Source organism: Aedes albopictus, chromosome 2 (genome assembly GCF_035046485.1).
Source record: "Aedes albopictus strain Foshan chromosome 2, AalbF5, whole genome shotgun sequence".
NCBI lineage: Eukaryota > Metazoa > Arthropoda > Insecta > Diptera > Culicidae > Aedes > Aedes albopictus.
This window is the reverse complement of record NC_085137.1, coordinates 261590102-261615033: the sequence shown is the minus strand read 5'-3', so window position 1 is coordinate 261615033 and position 24932 is coordinate 261590102. Positions and strand designations below refer to the sequence as shown.

At 36.4% G+C, this 24932-nt stretch overlaps 1 protein-coding gene across 1 annotated transcript in view; it reads left to right on the top strand.

Annotated features, from left to right (window-relative positions):
- LOC109621260 (probable 3',5'-cyclic phosphodiesterase pde-5) overlaps positions 1–24932 on the top strand; it is an 85577-nt gene that overhangs the window by 21137 nt on the left and 39508 nt on the right. Inside the window, exon 2 of the mRNA XM_062851664.1 lies at positions 6370–6471. Coding sequence (XP_062707648.1) covers positions 6370–6471 — 102 coding nt within the window. The remainder of the gene's footprint in view (positions 1–6369; positions 6472–24932) is intronic.

Genomic DNA, 24932 nt, shown 5'->3' with positions numbered 1-24932 from the left:
TGGTTCTCTTATTAAGCATGTGACTCCCATTTCCATCCTACGAAAAACAAAGGATTGAAGCGCTCTTTGTTTTGTTTCTTATTTTTGTATTTTTTTGTTAGAAAATGAAAACAAAAAGAAAGGAATTGAAAACAAAAAGAAAGGAATCAATCGGTGCCGTAGTCGCTTGCTTTCGAATAGAATGAATATGGGAGGGGAGCGTGAGATTAGGGGTGGTGGGGGTAAAGTGGACAACCTAAGCATTTTGGTCGTTTCCCGCTGGAAATGCGGCCAAATCCATCTGCTTTTCCGAGTAACATGGAAGGTAATGATATACTCTAGAAATCTTGTAAGGGATTGCATTTACAAAATATTGTTTTCTTTGATTATTTTCTTCACCAAATCGTGCATCAAAATAGCGTGAAAAAATTGGTGGGGGTAAAATGGGCAATCGAGGGGTAAAATGAACAAGTCGTTAAAAGTTATATAACAGCATATTATTTTTAAATACAAACTATCAAATTTAATACGATACCTTTATTTTGTTGTTTTCAAACTTTTATTACAAACTTTGAAACATACTCAAAAAAATATTGCAAAAATAGTGTAAAAAACAAGCACTGTTTTGGATGAAAATTATATTTTGTTGATATAAAATATTGTTTTATATCTTTTTACTTCAACTATCTCACGATAGGTATAACGGCTGATGATTCTGAAGTTTGCAAAAAAAATATATGAAATTTTGGTGAAATTTGAACCGATTGTCCATTTTTTTTGGTCAAATATATTCTTCTACGTGGACTTTATTGGTTTAGGGTGTAAAACTTGTAATAATTTGAAAATAACTTACGAGGAAACCTTAGCAATTGAGCGGTTCCAAGCAACAGCATCAAAATTAAGCAAATTTTTTAATTCATGATTTTCTATTGAACTGAAACTTTGCACAGTTTTTCAGTTCCATCTAAATCGCCATTTTCCGATATCAAATTTTTATTTTGCATCACGACTAACTTTTCAAAAGGGTGTATGTGAAAATGGTTAAAAAATATTCAAAAATCTGCACAGCCAAAATGGTTCGTTCGATTGCTATGAATTTTTCAGCACAGTTAGATAACTACATGGTGATTCCTAAGAAAATATACACTGTGAAAAAAAATATTTTCTAACATTGAAAAATATCATTTTTGTCACAAAAACTCAAATATCTCAAAACCCTATCTTTTTACCAACGTAATTTTTCTAGGGACAACGGTCCATTGTATTAGCAATCTACCATAAAAATTTGGTGATGGTAAACTTATAAACAAAAAAGTTATAACATTTCAAACATTTCACAATTTTCACATTTGGTAAATATTTTTTTCTGTGTAAATTATTTCGGTCGGAAATCGCAGTTTGATGCTGATTTTATTGTTCAGCAAAGTTAGATAACTAAATAATGATTCCTAAGAAAATATACACTGTGAAAAAAAAAATATTTTTTAACACTAAAAAATATCATTTTTGTCATAAAAACTCAAATATCTCAAAACCCTATCTTTTTACCAACGTAATTTTTTAGGGAAAACGGTCCATTGTATTAGCAATCTACCATAAAAATTTGGTGATGATAAACTAATAAACAAAAAAGTTATGACAATTCAAACATTTCACAATTTTCACATTTAGTAATATTTTTTTAGTGTAAATTATTTCGGCCGCAAATCGCAGTTTGATGCTGATTTTATTGTTAATGGCCTTGCGTGAGTAAAACGAGCTGTTTTTATTATGTATTATGTATATCATATGTACAGTAATGTTCCGATTTCATCACGCCCTCCGCGCATTAGTCGTTTATTCATTAATTTGCTGTTACATTTGAGGACAAGTGTTTTCCCTCTTCTTCAAGATGAATGTTGAAAGCGTGTTTTGCAACGTTAAACATATTGAAATGGGTATAGATGTTGAAGTATATTTCAAAGCATATTTGAAAAGGGGCGTGATTAAATTGTCTAAACAGATGTCGCTGATGGTACGGTGGCATGACTCTCTGCACTTAGCACTTCTGGCAATTTCCTAGTTGTTGTCGTTTTCGAATTTCCTGCGCCATGCTTTACCGATGATATACAGATGGCTCGTTTGTCAAAGTCTAGACGGCAGGACGTGCAAATGCGTAAATTTGTATTCAATTTGGGCATAACCAGTCTCTTTCAGTTCATCTATGGTGCTTTCGGTGAGATTTCGTAACTCTTTTGAACATTTTTTTTTCATCAAACGGTCTACAACAGAGCGTTGAGTTGAAGACCTTTGAGAGAGCGACTGTTCATGTTGTTCGTTAGGTTATAATAAACAAAATCACTTATTAGTTTTAACTGACTAGTTTGGTGTTGTTTGCTTGGCTGAAGAAAAAATTTACTATAAAATTTTTAATATCCATAGCGGTAGTATTTTTTTGCTTTTTCGTGAGCATTGTCATGGTATGTATACAGACAAACAAACGTAACACTGACGAAATTTTCATTGACCACGCCTTTAACGATCATTTTGAATCTTGGTTGTGGCTTTCATAACGTTTTTCTTTGCGTTTGAAGTTTCACACTAGCGCCTTCTGATGACGATATTGCACAACGCAGTGTTTCGTGAAACATTTCCACCAGGTGGTGGTAGTGTGAACTGGGCGATGGATTTTCACGAAAATTGTTCTAGGCATTTCGTCTGTTTGTCTGTGGTATGTACCTCTCATGCATTTGTTGTTGTTGAAGTTACTCGCATTCTTCCGATCATAAAGTCTGTTCTCTAAGAGGTATTTTTTTTGCAGGTCAACTTGACGTGTACGCGTATATATAAAAGTTTTATTATGCAGCTTTCGTCTTAAAAATAAGTTTAATTCCATTTTTCTTATGATCAATAGCTTTTCAACACTATCAAGGGATTTTTTCACCAGTCACGTACAATAAAAAGTATGACACTCTCAATATTTTTGATCACAACACTGAATCGCGTCTAAGTTTCAAATAGATACTATCGTAATTATGAATTATCAAACAAAAATATCATGAAACCAACTTGTTTAATTCAGGTGGTATACCGCATTTAGTTCACTACTGGACTGCGAACTGCGACATTATAAGTGCGAAAACGTAAATAAAAGTGCGCGATTGCATCAAATCAGGTTGATGTCTTCGGCGCACTATTTCTTCAATCTATAGAGAACAAGTGCTCTGAAGACACCGAGTTGATTTGATGCAATCACGCACTTTTATTAGCGTTTTCGCACTCGTGAAAACTAGTGCGATAGTCCAGTGGTGAACTAAATGCGCTATATAATTCTCGAAATAATTTACACAGAAAAAAATATTTTTTTGTTACTAAATGTAAAAATTGTGAAATGTTTGAAATGTCATAACTTTTATGTTTATCAGTTTACCATCACCAAAATTTTATGGTAGATAGCTGATATAATGGGCCATTTTCCCTAAAAAATTGACGTTGGTAAAAAAATAGGGTTTTGAGATATTTGAGTTTTTGTGACAAAGATCATATTTTTTTAAAGTAAAAAAAGAATTTTTTTACAGTGTATATTTTCTAAGGAATCATCATTTAGTTATCTAACTTTGCTGAAAAATTCATAACAATCGAACAATCCGTTTTTGCTGTACAGCTTTTAGAATATTTTTGAACTATTTTCGCATACACCCTTTTGAAAAGTTAGTCGTGAGTGAATATGAAGGTTTGATATCGAAAAATGGCGATTTAGATGAAATTGAAAAACTGTGCAAAGTTTCAGATATTTTTGAAATGGTCGCTCAGGATCGACTGACATGACTCCGTGGAATTCCTCAATTATAAGAAGATTTTACATCATTTCCGATTTTTCACGTGATTTTTAAAGTTTTTGTCATCTTGAAGAGGCTTATTTGATCTTAATGTTCAAGATCAGCAAAAGTATAATGATTCATGCTTAGGCATAAGCTTCAATCGTTAAAACATTTTGAAAAACAACAAAAGTCATGAAACTGTACCCAGTCCATTTTACTCCACCTGTTCACTTCACTCCCACCACCCCTACTGATGGCACACATTCCCTACATGCCATTTATGGAAAGTGAATGCCACCAGAAAAGAAAGTCGGTGTCCTCAAATAAACGTTTTTGTTATTTTTGTTTGAGCATGTAGATGCAAAAGGCAGCTGAGAATCCACTTATTTCAATCAACTTTTTCGCAGATTTCAGCCCAAAAATATATCATGTTTTGTTTGTGCTTAATTTTGCCATTTGAGATTAGACAGTTCTATGGAGTGAAAAATTTTGGATAAAAGTTGCGTCTCAAACGACACAAACGACAAAGAAGACGCGGAGTTCATCCTATGTTAGAGTGGGGCTAATTTCAAAAAATCTTTCCGATATATGATTTCCCAAGTGGAAAGTGATCTGCTAGTCAAAATAAGTGAGCTGTACTGGTGGCGCAAAGGGTTCAAGTGAAATTTTTGCTAGAACAAACTTTCAAAAAACATTTCAAATTTAATTTTCAAGCTATTTTTTTTCCAGACTAAATCGGTGATTCTAGAACCCAATTAGGCCCAATTTGTGCTCAAAATTGTAATATCCCGACTGATTTCTGAGATATTTGAAAAAATGTCGTATTTTAGTATTTTTTGGGTTGAATACCAAAATATGACATTTTTTCCAAATATCTCGGAAACCAGTGGAGATATCGCAATTTTGAGCACAAATTTGGCCCAATTAGGTTCTAGAATCACCGATTTAGTCTAGAAAGAATAAATTTGAAAATTAAATTTGAAATGTTTTTTGAAAGTTTGTTCTAGCAAAAATTTCACTTGAACCCTTTGCGCCACCCCTAAATATCAACCGAAATCGCTCATTTTTATACAGCTCACTTGTTTCGACTAGTAGATCAATTTCCACTTTGGAAATCATATATCAGAGAGATTTATTGAAATTAGCCCCACCCTAATCCTATGTCCCAACTTGCAAAGATAATGGCATGATCTCAAACATTTTTATTGGTGACTAAACAGAAACGAAATTTGTTGCGTACTGTTCAACTCGTGAATAATCAATTATATCATAATCCCAACATCAATACTGTTTAATGGTGGGTGGCTCTTCAACAGAGATGCAATGTTTAGCGACTCGAAATTACTCCTCGAAAATCACACTGTATTGCTTAACAATCTCTAAACACGTGGTTTACAAACTTTGTCCTATTCTGTTTCGTAGGTTTTCGGCTCTTTCAGTCTTCAAAGCAGCTTTAACGACTATTGCTTCTACATTTCGACGTTTCGACGTATATTTCGTCTTCTTCATGAATTTCTATATTGTGTGTAAACAATTTTGGAAGATTATAATTAATGTAGGCTAGTTTTTAAATGTTGGTGACTAGTGTAGTGCAACTTCCAGAGGCTTCGTTTTGTTGTTAGTGTACGTGTCTTGTTTGACTTGTGACTGTCGGCGATTTGAGAATGGCATCCCGCTATGGCTAGTGTTTTAGAAAATTAGTTTGGTGATTGTTACAATATTGCAATTTGCTCACCCCATGTGTATCACTATGTGCGGCATTCACTGTTCTTCGGTATATTCTGGCGATGCTTTTTTTTTATAGCTTACGCCCGCACGTATGCTTGTTATAAAAGCCCTGCGTTTTACCGCCCGCGCACGATCGCTTTTTCTCGTTTCAACTGATACTTTGGAGTCTATGGTGTTAGTGTTTGTGTAGTCTGTTCTATCTGTTTTCTTGTCTGTCTATTGCGATTGTACATTTTGTGTTTGTGTCGACACGTACACTAACAACAAAACGAAGCCTCTGTAAGTTGCACTACACTAGTCACCAAAATTTAAAAACTAGCCTAAATTAATTATAATCTTCCAAAATTGTTTACACACAATATAGAAATTCATGAAGAAGACGAAATATACGTCGAAACGTCGAAATGTAGAAAAAGTAGTCGTTTAAGCTGCTTTGAAGACTGAAAGAGCCGAAAACCTACGAAACAAATTAGCATTCACAGTCGAAAGCATCCAATAAATTTGTCCTATTCTGTTATAGTTGAGACAAACCTATGTCGCATTGGGTGGATTATCGCAATAACTGCAGGTTGCGACATTGTTATTATTGGTGCACGATGGTTGAAATTTGATTCAGTGGACAAATCTAATAACAAAAAAATAAAATCAATAAAGTTAACTGTATTACTAATGTTTTGCACTATTTATTTACAAAAACTGGTGGTTACACGTCGTTTTATGCATTATTTTTGCATATGCAATTACATCCTTTCGCTAAATTATGAAAAAAATAAACCGAAAAGGGTTTCATTATTATTTAAAAATAAATACCCTTTTCATCAAAAGACACATTATATGTTACCATATTTACACATATTTTCAGCCACATCACCAACTCTTCCTGTAAGATGGAAGTCTCATGTCAAAACAACTAATAACAAAGGAGAACAAATCAAAAGAAAACCACGTCGTCGAAATAAAATAGGTAAGTTGGAATACATGTTCGTCACGTAATAATACCTTAGGAATGGAAATGCCGCATTCTAGCGTAATTTCGGTTTTCTTTTATGAGTTTATCAAATATCAACTTCTAAGAACCTTCTACTGTTTTATGTAAGTTATATTAATGTACATTCTGACGATCAAAAAGCGCCAATTGCCAATTCACGTAGTTTTGAAATTTCTACGAAAAAGACATATTTTATTACTATAGATATTTAAAAAAAAATCTAAAAACAGGTTTATGATTTGAATTGAATATTCATATTTGACCAGGAGTTCATATTAACCCTAAAAGCGATACCTTCATGGCATCAGTTTCGTCACCTCGCTGAGTATGTTCCATCAAAGACGAGCTCTGAAAGGCGCCTGGGGTCCAATGGACCCCAGGTATCTCTTTAGGGTTAACAACGTTTTGTAAAAGTTTTAACCTTCCTAATGTATCACGTTGGCAGCTGCTCGCTGTCGTGCACGGTTTGGGTCAAAAGTCACGGTAACTACATAAAAAATTATCATCGATTTTATTCAATAGTTTTTAAAAATTGAAATGTTTTGTAGTTCGTCACAGAAAAAAATAAAACGATCGGTTGAGAAATAACTAGGGTGCCTGTACCAGTTATCGTACTACCTAAGAAGAACTATTTCTACAAAAATAAGTAGAAGACTGTCGAATGTCATCGATATGTCAAATGATTGATTAGATTTCATTCTTTTTAGGAAAAATATAGAAACGGGCCCAAAACTACTTTTAGTATTTATTACGGCTTGTGCCAATGATAGGAACCCTGTACCAGTTATGGACACATTTGTTAATTTGGGTTCCACTTCGCACTATTTACATGCATTCCTTATGGGATTGACCATAACTGGTACACTATGGCGAAATAGAGTGCAAGGAAGCCTAAAAATAAAGGAAAATGATTTATTTCTATCATAATTTGAGCCAATTGTGAAGATTGAATGATTGCAATCATCTTTTGTGAACGTGACCTGTTGTTCACATATTTTTCTTGTTGATTTGCATCATTAAAGGGTGAAAATCGACTATGGCGAATTTGAGGTACTATAGCCATAACTGGTACACTGAGCCTATATGGCAATCTAAAGTTGACTAGTTTGTATGGAAAACCGGGTTTGGTGCATTTTTATTGTCCGATACTGTTTCTTTCGAAGAGTACTTGGGGCGGGGGTAATGTTAATAATGTTTTTTGGCTCTAGGTTGAGTTGAAGATCAGTTGACAAGCAAATAAAAAAGTATTTAGGGTACGGGCGCCGGTTATGGCCATTGTTAGTGAAATTATTTTTCAATAGATGAACAGGAAACAGGCGTGTATTTCATATTGGATTGACCCAAGTAGATGGCACCCCAAAATAGACATACGGGAGCTAATTTGCTAAATTGGCTTTTTAAATGATGTTGAGATAATTCCATATTCTGAATCTGCACGCCAAATTGAGCTGAAATCCAAATTTTCATGAATTTTGGAGCCCGGGAACCTATTTAAAAATCAATTTGAAGTTTGTATGGGAGCGATTTGTCGAATCACCCCTCGTCGGATTTTGTACTGGGCGGAGCTGTCAAGCAGTTGCCCAGCTGTCAAAAGGTGATTTGAAAAAAACTGTTTGAAATTGATTTTAGGTATCAAAACAAAGTTCTAAAAATCTGAAAAAAATCATAGAGGCTTAGAAAAAGGTGCTCTTTCGTTTAAAAATATAAAATCATTGCATTTTTCTAAATTTAAAAACCCAATTGTTATTTTTCTACAGTATGACGCATAAAAAATTGCGACATTCCAATTGTTGAGGTCTTCGTTGATTTTCAAGGAATTATTTCGGATGAATTTAACTTTATTAGATTAAAACAATAAGCAGAACCAAATCGATGTCAAAACGAGTTTGACGTCTGATCGCCGTCGCATCGCACCTTCTATACCTATTAGCCTGGTACACGGTATATATGGGAAAATATAAAAAATGGAAAAACTCCAACTCCTGTATACTTTTTGAGTTCCATTTTAGTCCCATATCAACTGTGCAAAATTTCAGATCGATCGAAGAAAGTATATTTTAGCGCCCGCCATTCTTAGTTTTTCATACGATTTACTATGGGGAAAAATTACTTCTTCAAAGAAAAATCGCTTGAGGTCACCCATTGATCCCTAAAAATAAATCGTTGAATGTTTTCTATAGATAACTTCACGAGGAATCAGACCTCCGAAGACCGCAAAGCGATACGACATTCGTGGAAAAAGTTATTAACCCTCGAACGATCGCGCTGTTGTATTTTGTACAACACGTTCAAAAAATCTCGCTTTTTGCACTCAGCATTAGCGTGGTGCTGACGTAGGTAGTCAACCGCGCGAGTTACGGAAGGTTAAGCCTTACCCGATCGATAAAATGACGAGATTTTATTATTTATTGTTATTCCTTACATGTTTAACAGCGTTGGCATGCCATTCGGTTTTCAGTCAATAACTTTTTCCACGTGCCTTAGATCGCTTTGCAGTCTTCAGAGGGTTTGTTCCTCGCAAAATTTCCAACAGAAATCATTCATCGATATATTTTTAGGAGTTAAGGGGCAAGCTGTGGCGATTTTTCTTTGAAAAAGTGATTTTCCCCATAGTAAATCGAATGAAAACTTTAAACGGCTGGCGCTAAAATATAGTTTCTCCGATCGAGCTGAAATTTTGCACAGATGATATGCCAAAATGGAACTCAAAAAGTGCACAGGAGTAAAATGTCTTTTCGTGTCCCACGCTAATACCTATCTCTTTCAGGACGGAGCACAAAAAGTGACATTTCCATAGAAATTGCTCAAATTTGGCTCTCCAGAACTTTTTGATTATCTAACAATACTTTTTCTTTTCCATTTGAAAGAACTACTCTTTATCTTTTGATTCCTAGCTTTGCCTACCTGAATAAAGCGAAAACAAAAAATTTGCGTAGATAAAACTTTTTCATGTTTTACAGTTTTTGTGGTAATTTTCACATGCAACGTAAAGAAAAGCTTATTTGCATACATTCAAGTATAAATCATTAAAATAGTTTACATCACTCAAAACAAAGACTAAATAGATAAAAAAAATATGCAAACTTGTTATTGCTCAACAGCACAATTGTGCTGGTTCATAACGAAAGGGATATACAGTACGTTTGTGCACGTACAGGGGATAAACAAAAAGATGTTGTTCGGCTAGCTGTAACTTTTCGAAAAGTGCATCGAACATTCTCAAATTTTCATTGTAAGTTAATCAACCAGCTGTATATCAGGGGTCAAACTTTGAAAAAGATCGGGCACGAAGTTATAAAGATTCTAGAAAGAGGTATAATTATCCGATAGCCAACTTTGAGCTGTTATATCTTCGGATTTAATGAACCAAAAGCAATGAAATTTTGACCATTTATTACTTATATAATGAATGAGCTCTGAAAAACGTTTGATTTAACTTGAAATTATCAACAAGAGAAAAATTATAGCGATTTCATTTATTTTATGATTTTTTAGTAAATTGGTATATTTTTAATATGCATTCCATTACTTTTTCAATTTATTGCCAGCTAAGTTGTTACTTTCCTTCAAAGCATATTTATAATCAAGTCAATTAGAGGGAATTTATATGAACTATAATTACCATCTTTAATTTTGAAACAATGTTGAAATTTTGAATAATTTGGTATTTTATTAGAAAAATTATCTAATCGTTATAATTTTCTTCCGTGTTAATAATTTTAAGTTAAGTCAAAAGTTTTTCATATCTCATTATACAATTCATAAATGGTCAACATTTCATTGCATTCGGTTCATTGACAATCCGAAGACATAACAGCTCGAACTTAGCTATCGGATAATTATGTATGTCTTTTTCTAGAATCTTTATAACTTCGTGCAGAATAGCCCGATCCTTTTCAAATAAAATTAAAGACGAAATCTCGCTTATATTGAATAATACGATCAAGCATGGTATTCTAATCGGAATTGTGCTTTACTCGAACTTAAAAAAACAAAGGAATAATGAGAAAATTCAAAATAAGCAAAATGGTAAATAGTTCTACTTTGACATTTGAGGTCAACCTTGTGTGACTGAGCTCGACATTTTTCGCACTGGGATTTCAAAAATGATGACATACATACACGGTGAAAAAAAAATCACTCAAAGTATGTGTTATAAGCTAGGGACGAGACAAAAGGCTAAAAAAATAAAAATTATATATTTTCAACTATGGTTAATAAAAACGTCAAAAAATGAGTAAATATGTACTCTTTAACCATATATTGTGGTTTAAAACAAGAATCCCGATAGGACGTTAGGAGCCTATTGCACAGAGTTGCCAGCATAAAATAAAACAAAGTTACCCATGATTAAAACGTCATTACACTTCTTTGTCTCATCTGCATCAGTTTCAAATTGTTGCAGATGGTTGAGCATGAGACTGTCGATTCGAAGATTAAAGGTTCGAGCCCTGGAATAGTTTTTTTTTTGCGTCTCGATCCAGCTATAAGTTAATGAAACTACGCACTGCATCTAATTGCATTCATTGGCATTGGCATCATAGCCTTGTTTCGAACCCGTAGAGTGCATAGTAAGAATGAAGTTTCCCTTCATCGTCTAGTTGTGTTGATTTGTGGGTACATAAGATACAAGTAAGCTCCACAGTTGTATGAAAAATTTTGCATCCACAAGTAGTTCCATCATCGTATTGAATTGTTTTAGCTAAATTGATCGTTATCAAACAGATCCTCAATATTTCGCTCAGCTGATCTCGTCGACACGATTTCTTGTCAACAAGCAGTGAATCAAAATTCAACCATCATGCAACAATAAAGACAATGTCGCAACCTGCGACAATGTCGCAACCGTTACATACTTTTGATAAATCAGGCCAAACATGTCTAAAGGTCCTATCTGCAGAAGAGAGGCTCTCTTTGGTTTCCCTCTCTTTCGTTAATATCTCAGCTGTTTATTTGTATTATGATTGTCTCCTTGCATCGAACGATTATCAATGATTTATACTGCAAAAATAGTTGAAAGTGTATCATTACATTGCAACAATTGAAAGAGAAAGTGAACAAAGAGAGCCTCTCAAATGCAGATAGGACCTATTGAAATGTTTGGCCTGAAATAGTCAATGAAAATGAATTCCTACACACAAACGATGTATGGACGAAATATTCGTTACATAAAAGAGTAATCGCTAATTAAGGACAAACGTCTTGAAATCCCGCTTCAACAGTGCATCACAACTTCAAATGCACAAATCTGCATCAACATGTCTAAAGGGTCTAACTCGTTTTGTAAACAAACATTGTTTCTGTCGCTGTAGGGCTCATCTCGATCCACCCACGCATCTGGGGGCCGTTATCAGAAAGAGCGAAGATTGATCTTTCTGATAACGGCCCCCAGATGCGTGGGTGGATCGAGATAGACCCTACAGCGACAGAAACAATGTTTGTTTACAAAACGAGTTAGACCCTTTAGACATGTTGATACAGAAATCTCAAGAAGCAAGTTTCACACAACAGTGCATTTCATTATTCTGTTCTTGCTCACTCGTAATAAGCTTAAAATAAAAAGATCAGGTGCGCTGATTTTGTTTACGAAGAGATTTGTGCCCTCAAAATCGTGAGTAGGTGCCAAAGTCGGCCATTGTGGCGGCCATTTTGGGATTCTAACAAGTCTGTCCTTAAGTTAGTCACGCGAAATAATGTAAACTTACATGAGTTTAATATGTAAAATCGTAAAAATATCGCGTTTTTTCGTGATTTTTCAACTGAAATTGTTGAATAATTTCGAAATACGCAATTTACCGTAGTGTCTTTGGCAAAGTTGTAGACTGTAGAGTAGACTGGGTCAACAAAGTAGATTTTTTGGAACAAAGCTTTTTCGATTCCTATTAGCGTCCAAAACAACTGTGCAAAATTTGGGAGCGATTGGTTGCTTCCCCGTATTCCGCACTGCGATTGAAATTTGTATGGAATTTAGTATGGGAAAACGTGCTTTTTTGCATTTTTCTCATTAATTAAAATTTTTCGTCTAAAACGATCTAACTAATTACCTACGTTGAAGTATAGCCTAGGATATGCTGAAAAACTTTGCTGAAGACCGCAAAGTGATCCGACACTTGTGAAAAAAGTTATAACGTACAGATTGCCCGGTGGTGCTTAAGACTTTTTACGGCATCATCAGCATCGGCAGCCATGTTGGATATGTGGCTCGAAATTTCAAAATGATAATTCTCGGCCACTAAGCGAATAGTCGTATGAAAAAGTATCATCCTATTTGCTCACTCGTAGTGATTACGATGATACTTTTTCTGCTGACTGCAAGATTGACAGTTTTTTATCACTTCAAAAACGCGAGGCAAACAATCATTACAAAGCGAAAAGTCAATGATTCGTATGAGAGCTTGGTGATGCATCATGGCACCTTAACATTTAACATGTAAAGGAATAACATCAATAATAAAATCTCAATTTTTGGCCTAAGTTACCAGGCGAAAAACTTTTTTCACAAGCGTCGGATCACTTTGCGGTCTTCGGCAAAGTTTTTCGGCATATCCTAGGCTGTATTTTAACGTCATTAGTTAGTCATTATTAGTCATTAGTCTAATACCATAGACCAAAGAATGCAAAGAATGAGTAAAATGCAAAAAAGTACGCAAATACAGATTGATAAAGCTTTGTTCCTATCAAACTTAAAGTTTCTCCATACAACGTTGACCCACTCTAATGTAAGTATTGTTCTAATCATATCCTAATGGTATTTCCGGCATCTTCGGCATCGGCATCTCCGGCATCGGAGCAATTTTGTGGATTTCAGAGTAGATTTCTGTGAAAACGGTAAAAAAACACAAAATCGATTTGATACACCTTTGAATCTTTATCAATTTGGCTCCTTTTTTGATTGAAGACTTGTTTTTGCATGTGGATTGATAATTTTATGTGTCACGGAGAATCGAAAAAAAAATTAAAGTGAACAGGTCTAATATACATTGTATCTGATTTTATTCAAAATAATAAATGAAAGGGGATCAACTTCCCTCCAGATTACGGTAGCCAAAAACCAAAACAAGTATCATCTTTTTTTATGAAACAATATTGAATTTGAGAACAAAAAAATCAAAATCTCGATGTTTCTTTCGAAATCTTGATATAGTTTGCCTGAAAATTTGATTAATTATTTATCGAGGACTACTAACGTATATGGATATATCAGCTCACCATTCTAACAATACTCGAATGAATAAAAAAGACTAATCATTTACCATCCAACTGATAAAAAAACCACAATCATATTTTACAAACGTGTGTATGCTTTTTCTCATTTCAAGTTATATCAAGAGGTACTGACTTGAACGATTGGCTTTTTTTCTATGTAAATTAACAAATGAGATATCCAAACAACTCATTGTTCAAAAATAAATCGCCATTTAAAAATACGTTTTTGGGAATGTATCCATTACGATGCTAAAAATATCGTAAGGATACACATTTGGCAATACGCAGCATAAACCTGTATCCGGTGTGAACGTCATGGTAGCATCTCTTCGGTATCCATTGACTGTTTTCCCATCCTACATTTGTAAGTAATTGCAATTTAGATGTCCTTTTCCTGTAGCTCCCGTTGCACGATTGAGCTTCTTTTCCTTAGCTCAGAGATTGTCAATTAGTGTTCAGTCGCGTCCCAAATAAGCTGATTTTCAAGGAAAAAACTAAGTAAAATAAAATAAATGCTGCCAAGTGATTTATTTTTTAGATCACCGGCTTTCTGAGATAGGACTCCTTGGAAAAAAAAACACGGAGATAAACACAGTTGTAAAGGCTTTTGATTTCCGGTCGGTACAAGAGGAATGGGGGTGATACACAAATTATGTCACGCAAAAATTGACCTTTTTCAACCCCCCCTCCCCCCTATGTCACACTTTTTGTATAAGATCTCAAATTTTTTTGTATGGGTCGTCACGTTATGCAAAACCCCCCCCCTCCCCCTAAAAGCGTGACGTAATTTGTGCATGGCCCCATGGTAGTTGTGATTTAATGATTGTCTAAAAATAATATGGGCTTTCATCCCAAAGTTTAAACATATTTTGAACTTATTGACGAGGTAGTGTTACTAGAGAACGGAATTGTATAATCTTTGAAGATATTTAAAACAGGCCGTTTCCTAAATTTTGAAGATTTTTCTATCGACAAAATGTTTTTTCAAGTGGGTATTCAGTGATTTGTTATGTGTTATGTGTATATAATCGCTAACAATTTATATTTTTCAGATTTTTTACCGTACAAATTTTATTTGTTACAGGTTATTGAAATGCTGAAAAATCTGAAAAAAAGCTTTAATTTGTGAGGTGTAGGGTTTCGAATTAGGATAACTCTCGCTGAGACCGGCCCACCATTTACACCTTGTCTTCAAAAATGCTTAAGGTGGCGATTTTCTGAAAGTTCTCGCTAAAAAAGTAAGGAAAATGCATTTGGTTACTCAAATTGATGGACCACCCGTTAATTAGAGCCACAACAATTTTTGCAGACCTCTCGATTATGGTCAAATGGTGGTTCATTTAAACCGTTATAACTCGAAAGTTTCTCCAAAAATCACATCAAAACAAATTGTTGTTGAAAAAAGGGAAGAATAGAGCTACTATTTACAATAATAAAAAGTTGGGTCGGCCATATTGATTTTGGCTACCATCTTGGATTTTTATAGCAAAACATTTTTTCACCATGATGCAGATAAAGTAACAATTCACTTGTTTTTATGGTGGACACTCTCAAACATTTGTAAAAGCTAATTTTCTGCTGCATCGAAATTATAAGATTTTTATCATAGGGGAGACTGGGGAGACTTGATCTCTTTTTCTTAATTTACCTGAAACTTTAAGAATAAACACAAAACTAGATCCGATTTCCGTACAAAATGGCAGGTAAACATGTATTGCAAGTTAATACACAGCAGAAAACCTTTAAATTATTGTTAAAGTTTTCAAAACTGTGTTTTTATGGAGGCATGTCTTATGATGTATTTTTCAAAAATGGGTGACACTTGATCCCCCTTTCAGGAAATGATTTATTTATTTGGGAAAACCATTCCAGAGTCTTCCTATTCATTTTCTTTTCGAGTTTTCTTGTATTTTCGATGAATATGGAGTGTTTGAAATTGTAAGATTTCCTTGAATTTTTAAGGATATGCCGTATTTTCAAAATGGGGAGACTTGATCCCCCTTTTTTTGGTTTGTACTAAAGTACTAGTTATCTGACACATTTTATCGTTGAATAGACTAGAATTCCAAGTAAATAGAGGCTTCCGAATAGAATTTTATTTTTCACATGTATAATGTGTGTGTAATCCTCGAGGGATCAAGTCTCCCCATGTCACTGTTGTGTATACTACACAGTTAGAAAAAATCACCGACTTCGGTAATGTTTTACCGAAATCTCTACCGTTAAGTTTGCTTTACAGGAAAAATCCGGTAAAGGTAGCAACTTTTACCGAAGATCGTTAGAGTTTGACAGATAAACGATAACATTTTACCGAAATTTGTTATTTTTTTACAGAATTTTGTTGAAAATCCATTACCGAACGCTCAGCGGTTGAGATTTCGGTAAAAATTACCGAACGCGATTAGCTGTGTAAGCTGAGTTAATTAAAATATGTGAACAACAGTCTTATTTGGATAAATAAGTTTGAAAGTATTTTATTTAAACTATGTGCTGTGAAGTTTTGACACAATTTGGTTCAATTTTCACAAAGTTATTGAGATTTTTCGGAATCGCTTAAAAGATTTCTGAAGGACTGAAAACAAACCATCAGCCATTAAAAAATAATGCAATGTACAATCGAAATCACTTGTAGCCAAAACATAGTCGTTTGTCCAGGAGTAGTTTTGGAAAAATTATGCTAGAAGAAAAATGTTTTTAATTCCGAGAAAATATGGGGGGAACAAGTCTCCCCAGGGATCAAGTCTCCTCAGTCTCCCCTATGGAAAACATATATCAATTTCAATTATATTTTGGTTGTTTTGGAGGAATGTAAATGGTACATTTGAAAAAAATATCAATAACTTGTTCCTTTCCTTTACACTTATGCATTGAAAGTTTAACATAAAAGTCAACGGTTTCGGCAAAATCAGGGGTGTCCATTTCGCCACGGGTGTCCATTATGCCCCGATTTCCCCTAAAATTTTCATAGAAATCGGTTGAGTACTAATTTTTAAAGAATTCAAAACTCAAACCGCTTCAGAATGATTTTTAGGCACTTCTTAACAATTTCAAGGTCCGTTTGCACTATTTCAGCTATAAGACTGTCAATACTGCTACGATTCTCAATAAAATTTGACAGTGCTAATCTAATATAAGGGCTGCAAAACGGTGAGTCGATAAGGAGAGCGTCCAATATAGCTCTGGTCCTCACAAGTTCCTACCTCATGCTTCCACGGGTCAAGCGATGACAAAGACCGCCAGCTAAGAGTTGTGTGCTTAGCTGGTAGTGCAGCCTGAGCACTGTTGTCCTTCTGACTTCAGCTAGATTGAGGAGGTACGATCCGAGTGTCTGTTCACCAAGGAGGTGCGGCTCAAACAGCGTCTGTTCTGGCATCCAGCGGCTGAGTAAGAAACGCTGCACCACGCCCAGCTAGATCCAAGGTGGTACCCCCTTCAGCGTGGTCGTCCCAGTGTTGGTTGGGACGTTAAACAGAACTGGCACGATGGCCCTCCGGCGAGACAGGAGTGTTGGCGTAGGCCCAATAAGCCACCCGTAAAAATCCCCATTGCGAATAACATAGGAGAAAATACGACTCGATACAATCGGCAAAGACCCACGCGACGAAATAAGGACTACGATTGGAAACTTGGAACATGGAATTGCAAGTCACTAGGTTTCGCAGGATGTGACAGGATAATCTACGACGAACTACATCCCCGCAACTTCGACATCGTGGCGTTGCAGGAACTTTGTTGGACTGGACAGAAAGTGTGGAAAAGCGGGCATCGAGCGGCTACCTTCTACCAAAGCTGTGGCACCACCAATGAACTGGGAACAGGATTTATAGTGTTGGGCAAGATGCGACAACGTGTGATCGGGTGGCAGCCGATCAACGCAAGGATGTGCATGTTGAGAGTTAAGGGCCGTTTCTTCAACTACAGCATCATCAACGTCCACTGCCCACACGAAGGGAGACCCGATGACGAGAAAGAAGCGTTCTACGCGCAGTTAGAGCAAACATACGATGGTTGCTCGCCGCGTGACATGAAAATCGTTGTCGGCGACATGAACGCGCAGGTAGGAAGGGAGGAAATGTACAGACCGGTAATTGGGCGAAACAACCTGCACGCCGTATCGAATGATAACGGCCAGCGATGCGTAAACTTTGCAGCCTCCCGTGGTATGGTAGTCCGAAGCACCTTCTTCCCCCGCAAAAATATCCACAAAGCCACCTGGAGATCACCTGACCAACAAACAGAAAACCAAATCGACCACGTTCTAATCGACGGTAAATTCTTCTCAGATATAACCAACGTCCGCACATACCGCAGTGCGAATATAGATTCGGATCACTACTTAGTCGCTGTATGCATGCGCTCAAAACTTTCGACAGTTATCACCACGCGTCGAAGTCGAACGCCGCGGCTCAACATCGAGCAACTTCGTAACGTAGAAGTGGCTCAAGACTACGCGCAGCAGTGAGCAGTGGCCCTACCAACGGAAGAGCAGCTTGGCGCAGCTACACTTGAAGATGGCTGGAGGGACATCCGATCCGCCATAGGTAGTACCTCGGCTACAGCACTAGGCTTCGCGACTCCGAATCACAGAAACGACTGGTACGACGGCGAATGTGAACAGTTGAAAAACGAGAAGAATGCAGCATGGGCGAGAATGCTGCAACACCGTACGAGAGCGAATGAGGCACGTTACAAACAGGCGCGGAACAGGCAGAACTCAGTCTTCCGGATGAAGAAGCGCCAGCAGGAAGAACGAGATCGCGAAGCGATGGAAGAGCTGTACCGCGCTAAGGACACACGAAAGTTCTACGAGAAGCTGAACCGCTCGCGCAGAGGCCACAAGCCGACATGTGCCGAGATAATCACGGGGATATTCTCACGAGCGAGCGTGAGGTGGTCGAGAGGTGGCGGCAGCATTACGATGAGCACCTCAATGGCGACGTTGCAAATACCGAAGGTGGCGTGGTAACAGATCTAGGAGTATGTGCACAGGACGCAAGACTTCCGGCCCCTGACCTTCAAGAGATTGAGGAGGAGGTTGGCCGGTTGAAAAACAACAAGGCCGCTGGAGCAGATCAACTACCAAGCGAGCTTCTAAAATACGGTGGAGAAGCACTAGTGAGAGCACTACACTGGGTCATTACCAAGATTTGGGAGGAGAAAGTATTACCGGAGGAATGGATGGAAGGTATCGTGTGTCCCATCTACAAAAAGGGCGACAAGTTGGATTGCGGGAACTACCGCGCGATCACACTACTGAGCGCTGCCTACAAGATACTCTCTCAAATTTTATGCCGCCGTCTATCACCGATTGCAAGAGAGTTTGTGGGGCAATATCAGGCTGGATTTATGGGTGAACGCGCTACAACGGACCAGAAGTTCGCCATCCGCCAGGTGTTGCAGAAATGCCGCGAATACAACGTGCCCACACATCACTTGTTCATCGATTTCAAAACGGCGTATGATACAATCGATCGAGAACAGCTACGGCAGATTATGCACGAATACGGATTTCCGGATAAACTGATACGGTTGATCAAGGCGACGATGGATCGAGTGATGTGCGTAGTTCGAGTATCAGGGACACTCTCGAGTCCCTTCGAATCTCGTAGAGGGTTACGGCAAGGTGATGGTCTTTCGTGCTTGCTGTTCAACATTGCTTTGGAGGGTGTAATAAGAAGAGCGGGGATAAACACGAGTGGGACGATTTTCACGAAGTCCGTTCAGCTGCTTGGTTTCGCCGATGATATTGATATTATTGCTCGTAACGTACATCCGACTGAAGAGTGAAGCCAGGCGAATCGGATTAGTCATTAATGTGTCGAAGACAAAGTACATGATGGCAAAGGGCTCCAGGGAGGAATCACCGCGCCCGCCACCCCGAATTCATATTGACGGTGATGAAATCGAGGCGGTTGAAGAATTCGTGTACTTGGGCTCACTGGTGACCGCCGACAACGACACCAGCAGAGAAATTCAGAGGCGCATTGTGGCAGGAAATCGTGCTTACTTTGGACTCCGCAGAACTCTACGATCGAACAAAGTTCGCCGTAACACGAAGTTAACCATCTACAAAACGCTGATTAGACCGGTCGTCCTATATGGGCACGAAACATGGACCCTACGTGCAGAGGACCAACGCGCCCTTGGAGTTTTCGAACGGAAGGTGTTGCGTACCATCTACGGCGGAGTGCAGATGGAAGACGGGACTTGGAGAAGGCGAATGAACAACGAGCTGCATCAGCTGCTAAGAGAACCAACCATCGTCCATACCGCGAAAATCGGGAGACTTCGGTGGGCGGGTCACGTCATCAGGATGTCGGATAGCAACCCGACTAAAATGGTTCTCGAGAGTCATCCGACCGGTACAAGAAGACGTGGAGCGCAGCGAGCTAGGTGGGTCGACCAAGTGGAGGACGATCTACGGACCCTACGCAGAGTGCGGAACTGGAGACAAACAGCCATGGACCGAGTGGAATGGAGGCGGCTACTATGTACAGCAGAGGCCACCCCGGCCTTAGCCTGACCGGTAAGGTAAGTAATCTAATATAATAACATGATTTCAATCAAATTTTGAGCCATTTTGGCTTAACACTTCCAAAGTTAGAAAACTTTGAATGTCCCAATACAATAAAACAATTTTGCATATTTTGACTTTTGGCTACATATACAACTATAACTTTTTATCCGTTTGACCAAATCAAATGAATTTTTTATACAATATTTCTACATACCTACGCCACCTACAGAGAAAATTTCATTGTAATCGGTTCAGTATTCCTGACTCAAGCGTTACATACACTGAGGATACCTCAACTCCGAAAATCATACGAACCAACTATGATTTTTTGCCATAAGAATTTCTTGCGAAAATCATAGTTACAAACTATGATTTTGGATTCAAAGCGCCAACTATTATTGTCATACTGTTACTGTATGTATTTCATAGCTCTCACATATGAAAATCATATCGATAACGTATAAAAATTGAAATTATGTCTTATGATTATCATACATTTTTTATGAAATATTTCGCGTAAACTAAAAAAAATGCAACCTGGAATTGAACCAGGAACGCTAAGATTAGAGAGCACGTGCTTTACTCATGCGACCATCGACATATCGAAAGATGAAGTGGTTAGAAGCCAACAAAAGGTTTTGTTGTTTTTTGGCAATGGCATTTCATAATACATCTTGTGATTTTCATACGAAATTTCTTATGATGTTTTTCATACGACAAGTTTTATGGATTTCACTGCTCAGTATATGAAAAGCATACAAGAACTATAAAATGATGAAAAAAATAAAAATAACTGATTCATGTAAACTACGAAACCCTACGTACAGTATCCTCAGTGTAGGTGTATGTAAAATATTTGTTATTTTTATTCTTTGTTTGTACAGGATTCCCAAAATTTAAATTTCTCGTGTCGGAGACATCTCCTATCAATGAACGTGATGAGCTTATCCTATCAATGAACTGCAGGCTCAATGGTCATATGATGAAATGGCTAACATACAGGGGATAGACAAAATGATCGGGACAGGCGAAATTTTCACTTTTCAAAAAATGTTCAATTAGCTGTAACTTTTCGAAAAGTGCATCAAATATTATCAAATTTTTACTTTAAGTTTTTCAACTAGTTGTGTATCAGTGGACAAAATTTGGAAAAGATCGGACAATTCTTCACGAAGCAATAAAGATTTTTGAAAAAGGTACAATTATCCGATACTTAGCCAACTTTGAGCTGTTATATCTCCGGATTCAATGAACCGAATGCAATGAAGTTTTGACCATTTAAGACTTATAAAATGAGCTATGAAAAACCATTGACTTAACTTAATATTCTTAACACGGAAGAAAATTATAACGATTAGATTATTTTTCTAATAAAACACCAAATTATCCAAAACATCAACATCGTTACAAAATTCAAGATGCAAATTATAGTTCATTTAGTTTCCCTCTAATTGACTTATATATAAATGCGTTTTGAAGGAAAGTAACAACATAACCGCCAATAATTGAAAAAGTAATGGGATGCATATTAAAAATAGACCAATTTACTAAAAAATCGTGAAAAAAAATAAAATCGCTATAACTTTTTCGCTTGTTAAAAATTTCAAGTTAAGTCAAATGTTTTCCAGAGTTCATTATATAAGTCATGAATGGTCAAAATTTCATTGCAATCGGCTCATTGAATCCGGAGATATAACAGCTCAAAGTTGGCTATCGGATAATTTTATCTTTTCCAAAAATCTTTATAACTTTGTGAAGAATTGTCCGATCTTTTCCAAACTTTGTCCACTGATACACAACTAGTTGAAGAACTTACAGTAAAAATTTGAGAATATTTTATGCACTTTTCGAAAAGTTACAGCTAGTTGAACATTTTTTGAAAAGTGAAAATTTTGCCTGTACCGATCATTTTGTCTATCCCCTGTAGTAACAGCTTTAACTATATTTCGACGAAAAACTAGGCCTTACTTATCCAGAGCATGTAGTTTCACATACTAAATGAAATCAGCACCCACATATTTACATATGATAATATAATAAAGAAAATCAAATGATTTATTGTATCAGATACGCAATTAATCGACCTGTGTACTTTTGAGTAACTTGAAAGTGATAATTGTTTCCAACTTCAGGCGCCGGCTTGTAAAAGTAAGTAACCTAAATAAAAAAAAAACTTTTCAGAAAATTAACCTTTCAAAGATCATGGTCCATTAAATAAAACATAGAATGATTAGCCTCATATTGGCGAAAATGAGGTGTTTGGCACAAATTTCCCAAATGGAGGAGAACGTGCCTCTGGAGCCGACATACTGATACCATATTTCGGGGAATATAGTATCCTTTGTTAACTTCCAAAAGATCTTGAATCGATTAACAAATGGATGAGAAAATAATCGAGATATTGTCGGGCCGCCACCAAAACGGACGTCGCAAAATCAAGTTGTTGTCAGCAACACAGCGCACTAAAATTTGCGACACTTTTAGACCAATAGAATGGCAATATTTTATTGAATGTATGTCTTGATTCCAACCGGATAGACAATACAATTTGCCTAATATCTCTTAATCAGTCGAATTATTTGGCTCCGAAATAGGGTCATGTACCATTTGAGCAGGTGCACCTATTTTGGGCAATTGCCGCTATAACTAAGTCAATTTCAAATCGATTGATTTGAATTTTTGTATAGAGTTAGATACTGTACGTGCCTAACTCTATTCAAAAATTCAAATCAATCGGTTTGAAATTGATTTAGATATAGGTACACCTGCCCAAATGGTACAAGACCCTACTAGGTACTGAAGGTTATGGTTCGAAACACCAAGCGTCATTTCTTCAATTCTTACGGTGTTAAAAGGACAAAAACGATATATCTACAAGCGTTTCCTCTAATTCCCGTTTGAGTAAGGACCGACCAATGATGATTAATATGTACCTCACCTAACGCGTCATGTCCAATATGGTATCAATTACTAGTTTATAAATAAGGTTCCCTTATCATGGAAAAAATATTGTAAGAGAACTACAATTACCTTCAAATAATAAAATTGAATAATTGTCCCTCGAATTATGTATCCGCCCGAGCAGAGGAGAATATCAAATTCATAACAACAGAATCTCATAACATGTTTTTGCATTATAATTTGTTACTATTGACTTATCAAAGTATTACTTTTCAATATCATGTTTTGTTGAGCAATCTTATTTTGTTATGATCAAGTCATTAAGATTCATCCACTAAATAACATTTCAATAATATACTTTGTTGTAGATCAAGTTCTGTTATTATTCTACTTTTGAAATTTGTACATTTATGTAATGAACTACACAGAAAGAAAATATGAATATTAACTCTAGCTGAAAGTGAAAACCGGCGGAATATATCGTATTGTAACTAGAAATCGACGAAATACAAATCATGTAAAATTTAATTTTCGCGTGAATATGTGTGCTTTCTCGCATTCCCCGTATGTGCATTATGTTTAGCGTAAAATTACACGTTTTGTTTTATCTGTGTATAACACAACAGTAACAAGTTTTCAAATGCACTGCAAGATTCATTGTTATTCAGTTGTTATTGAATCCAACAAAACATGTTATTAAATTGGTTTTCCAGGAACATTTTTTTGTTATGATTTTTGTTATTTTGCCGCTTATGACAGACAAGTTTATAACATAATAACATAAAAAATACAGATTCTATTATACAGTTTTTATGCCAAAATAACATATGTTATTATGCTAATGATATTCTCTTCTGCTCGGGCGTCTACGTCTATTCCCGGCAAACCTACTACGTGACACTATGGTACATGATCAAAAATTATGATTTGGCCCTAAATTCTTCCCAATCAAAATCAAATCGCATGTTCAAATACGATTGAGCAGAAACCTTTAAGTTGAGATGGATGTAGCTTTAAAATATCCAATATAATATCTTACTATTAATACAATAGATATGGCAAGCCAAACTTCAAAATACCATGAAGGCCTTCAGTTTGCCAGTAGATACACAAAGAACTACCTAAAGACATACTAGTAATATTATGAGATACAACAAGAGATAATTAATCGAGAAAGAAATACGCCGATTGAGTAAAGAGAGCCAAGAGTAGAGCTCGTAGACCTTGAAGGTCCCAATTCCAGAATAGTTTGGACAGCCTAGAACATCGCTTCCCAAAATAGAAATACACTAGAACTCCAATGGCGCTGTAATCACTTTTCCTATTTAATTATTTTAATAGCTTTAATTGTAATAATTGATTATTTTTAATCGTCCATCTTGTAGAGGACCTTTTATTTTGGTAAACAAAATTTATTTGACTAACTAGATGTTAGTCACACGAACAGTCGCGACATTAGACTTCTGTGACTGGTTATTCTAATCTTCCCAACCATGGCTCTCGCGAATTTGCTTTCCCAGATATTCAAAGATTATATTGTAAACTAGCTGTCCCAGCAAACGTCATTCTGCCTGCCTACTGTGTTTTTGACATGCAGCTATGTAGTAAAAATGCCCCACAAAATGAAATTTCATACTTTCTCATTTTCGGTGCTTTTCCGGTCAATTTTCCCAATTATTTTTTCGCACGAACACGTCGAAGCCCTGGTCGAATGGAACACTGGAAGAATGATGTAGATCCGTTGGCCCGTTCCCGAGCCTATTCGTGACAAACAAACACCATTCCATTTTTATTTATATAGATAGATACCTTG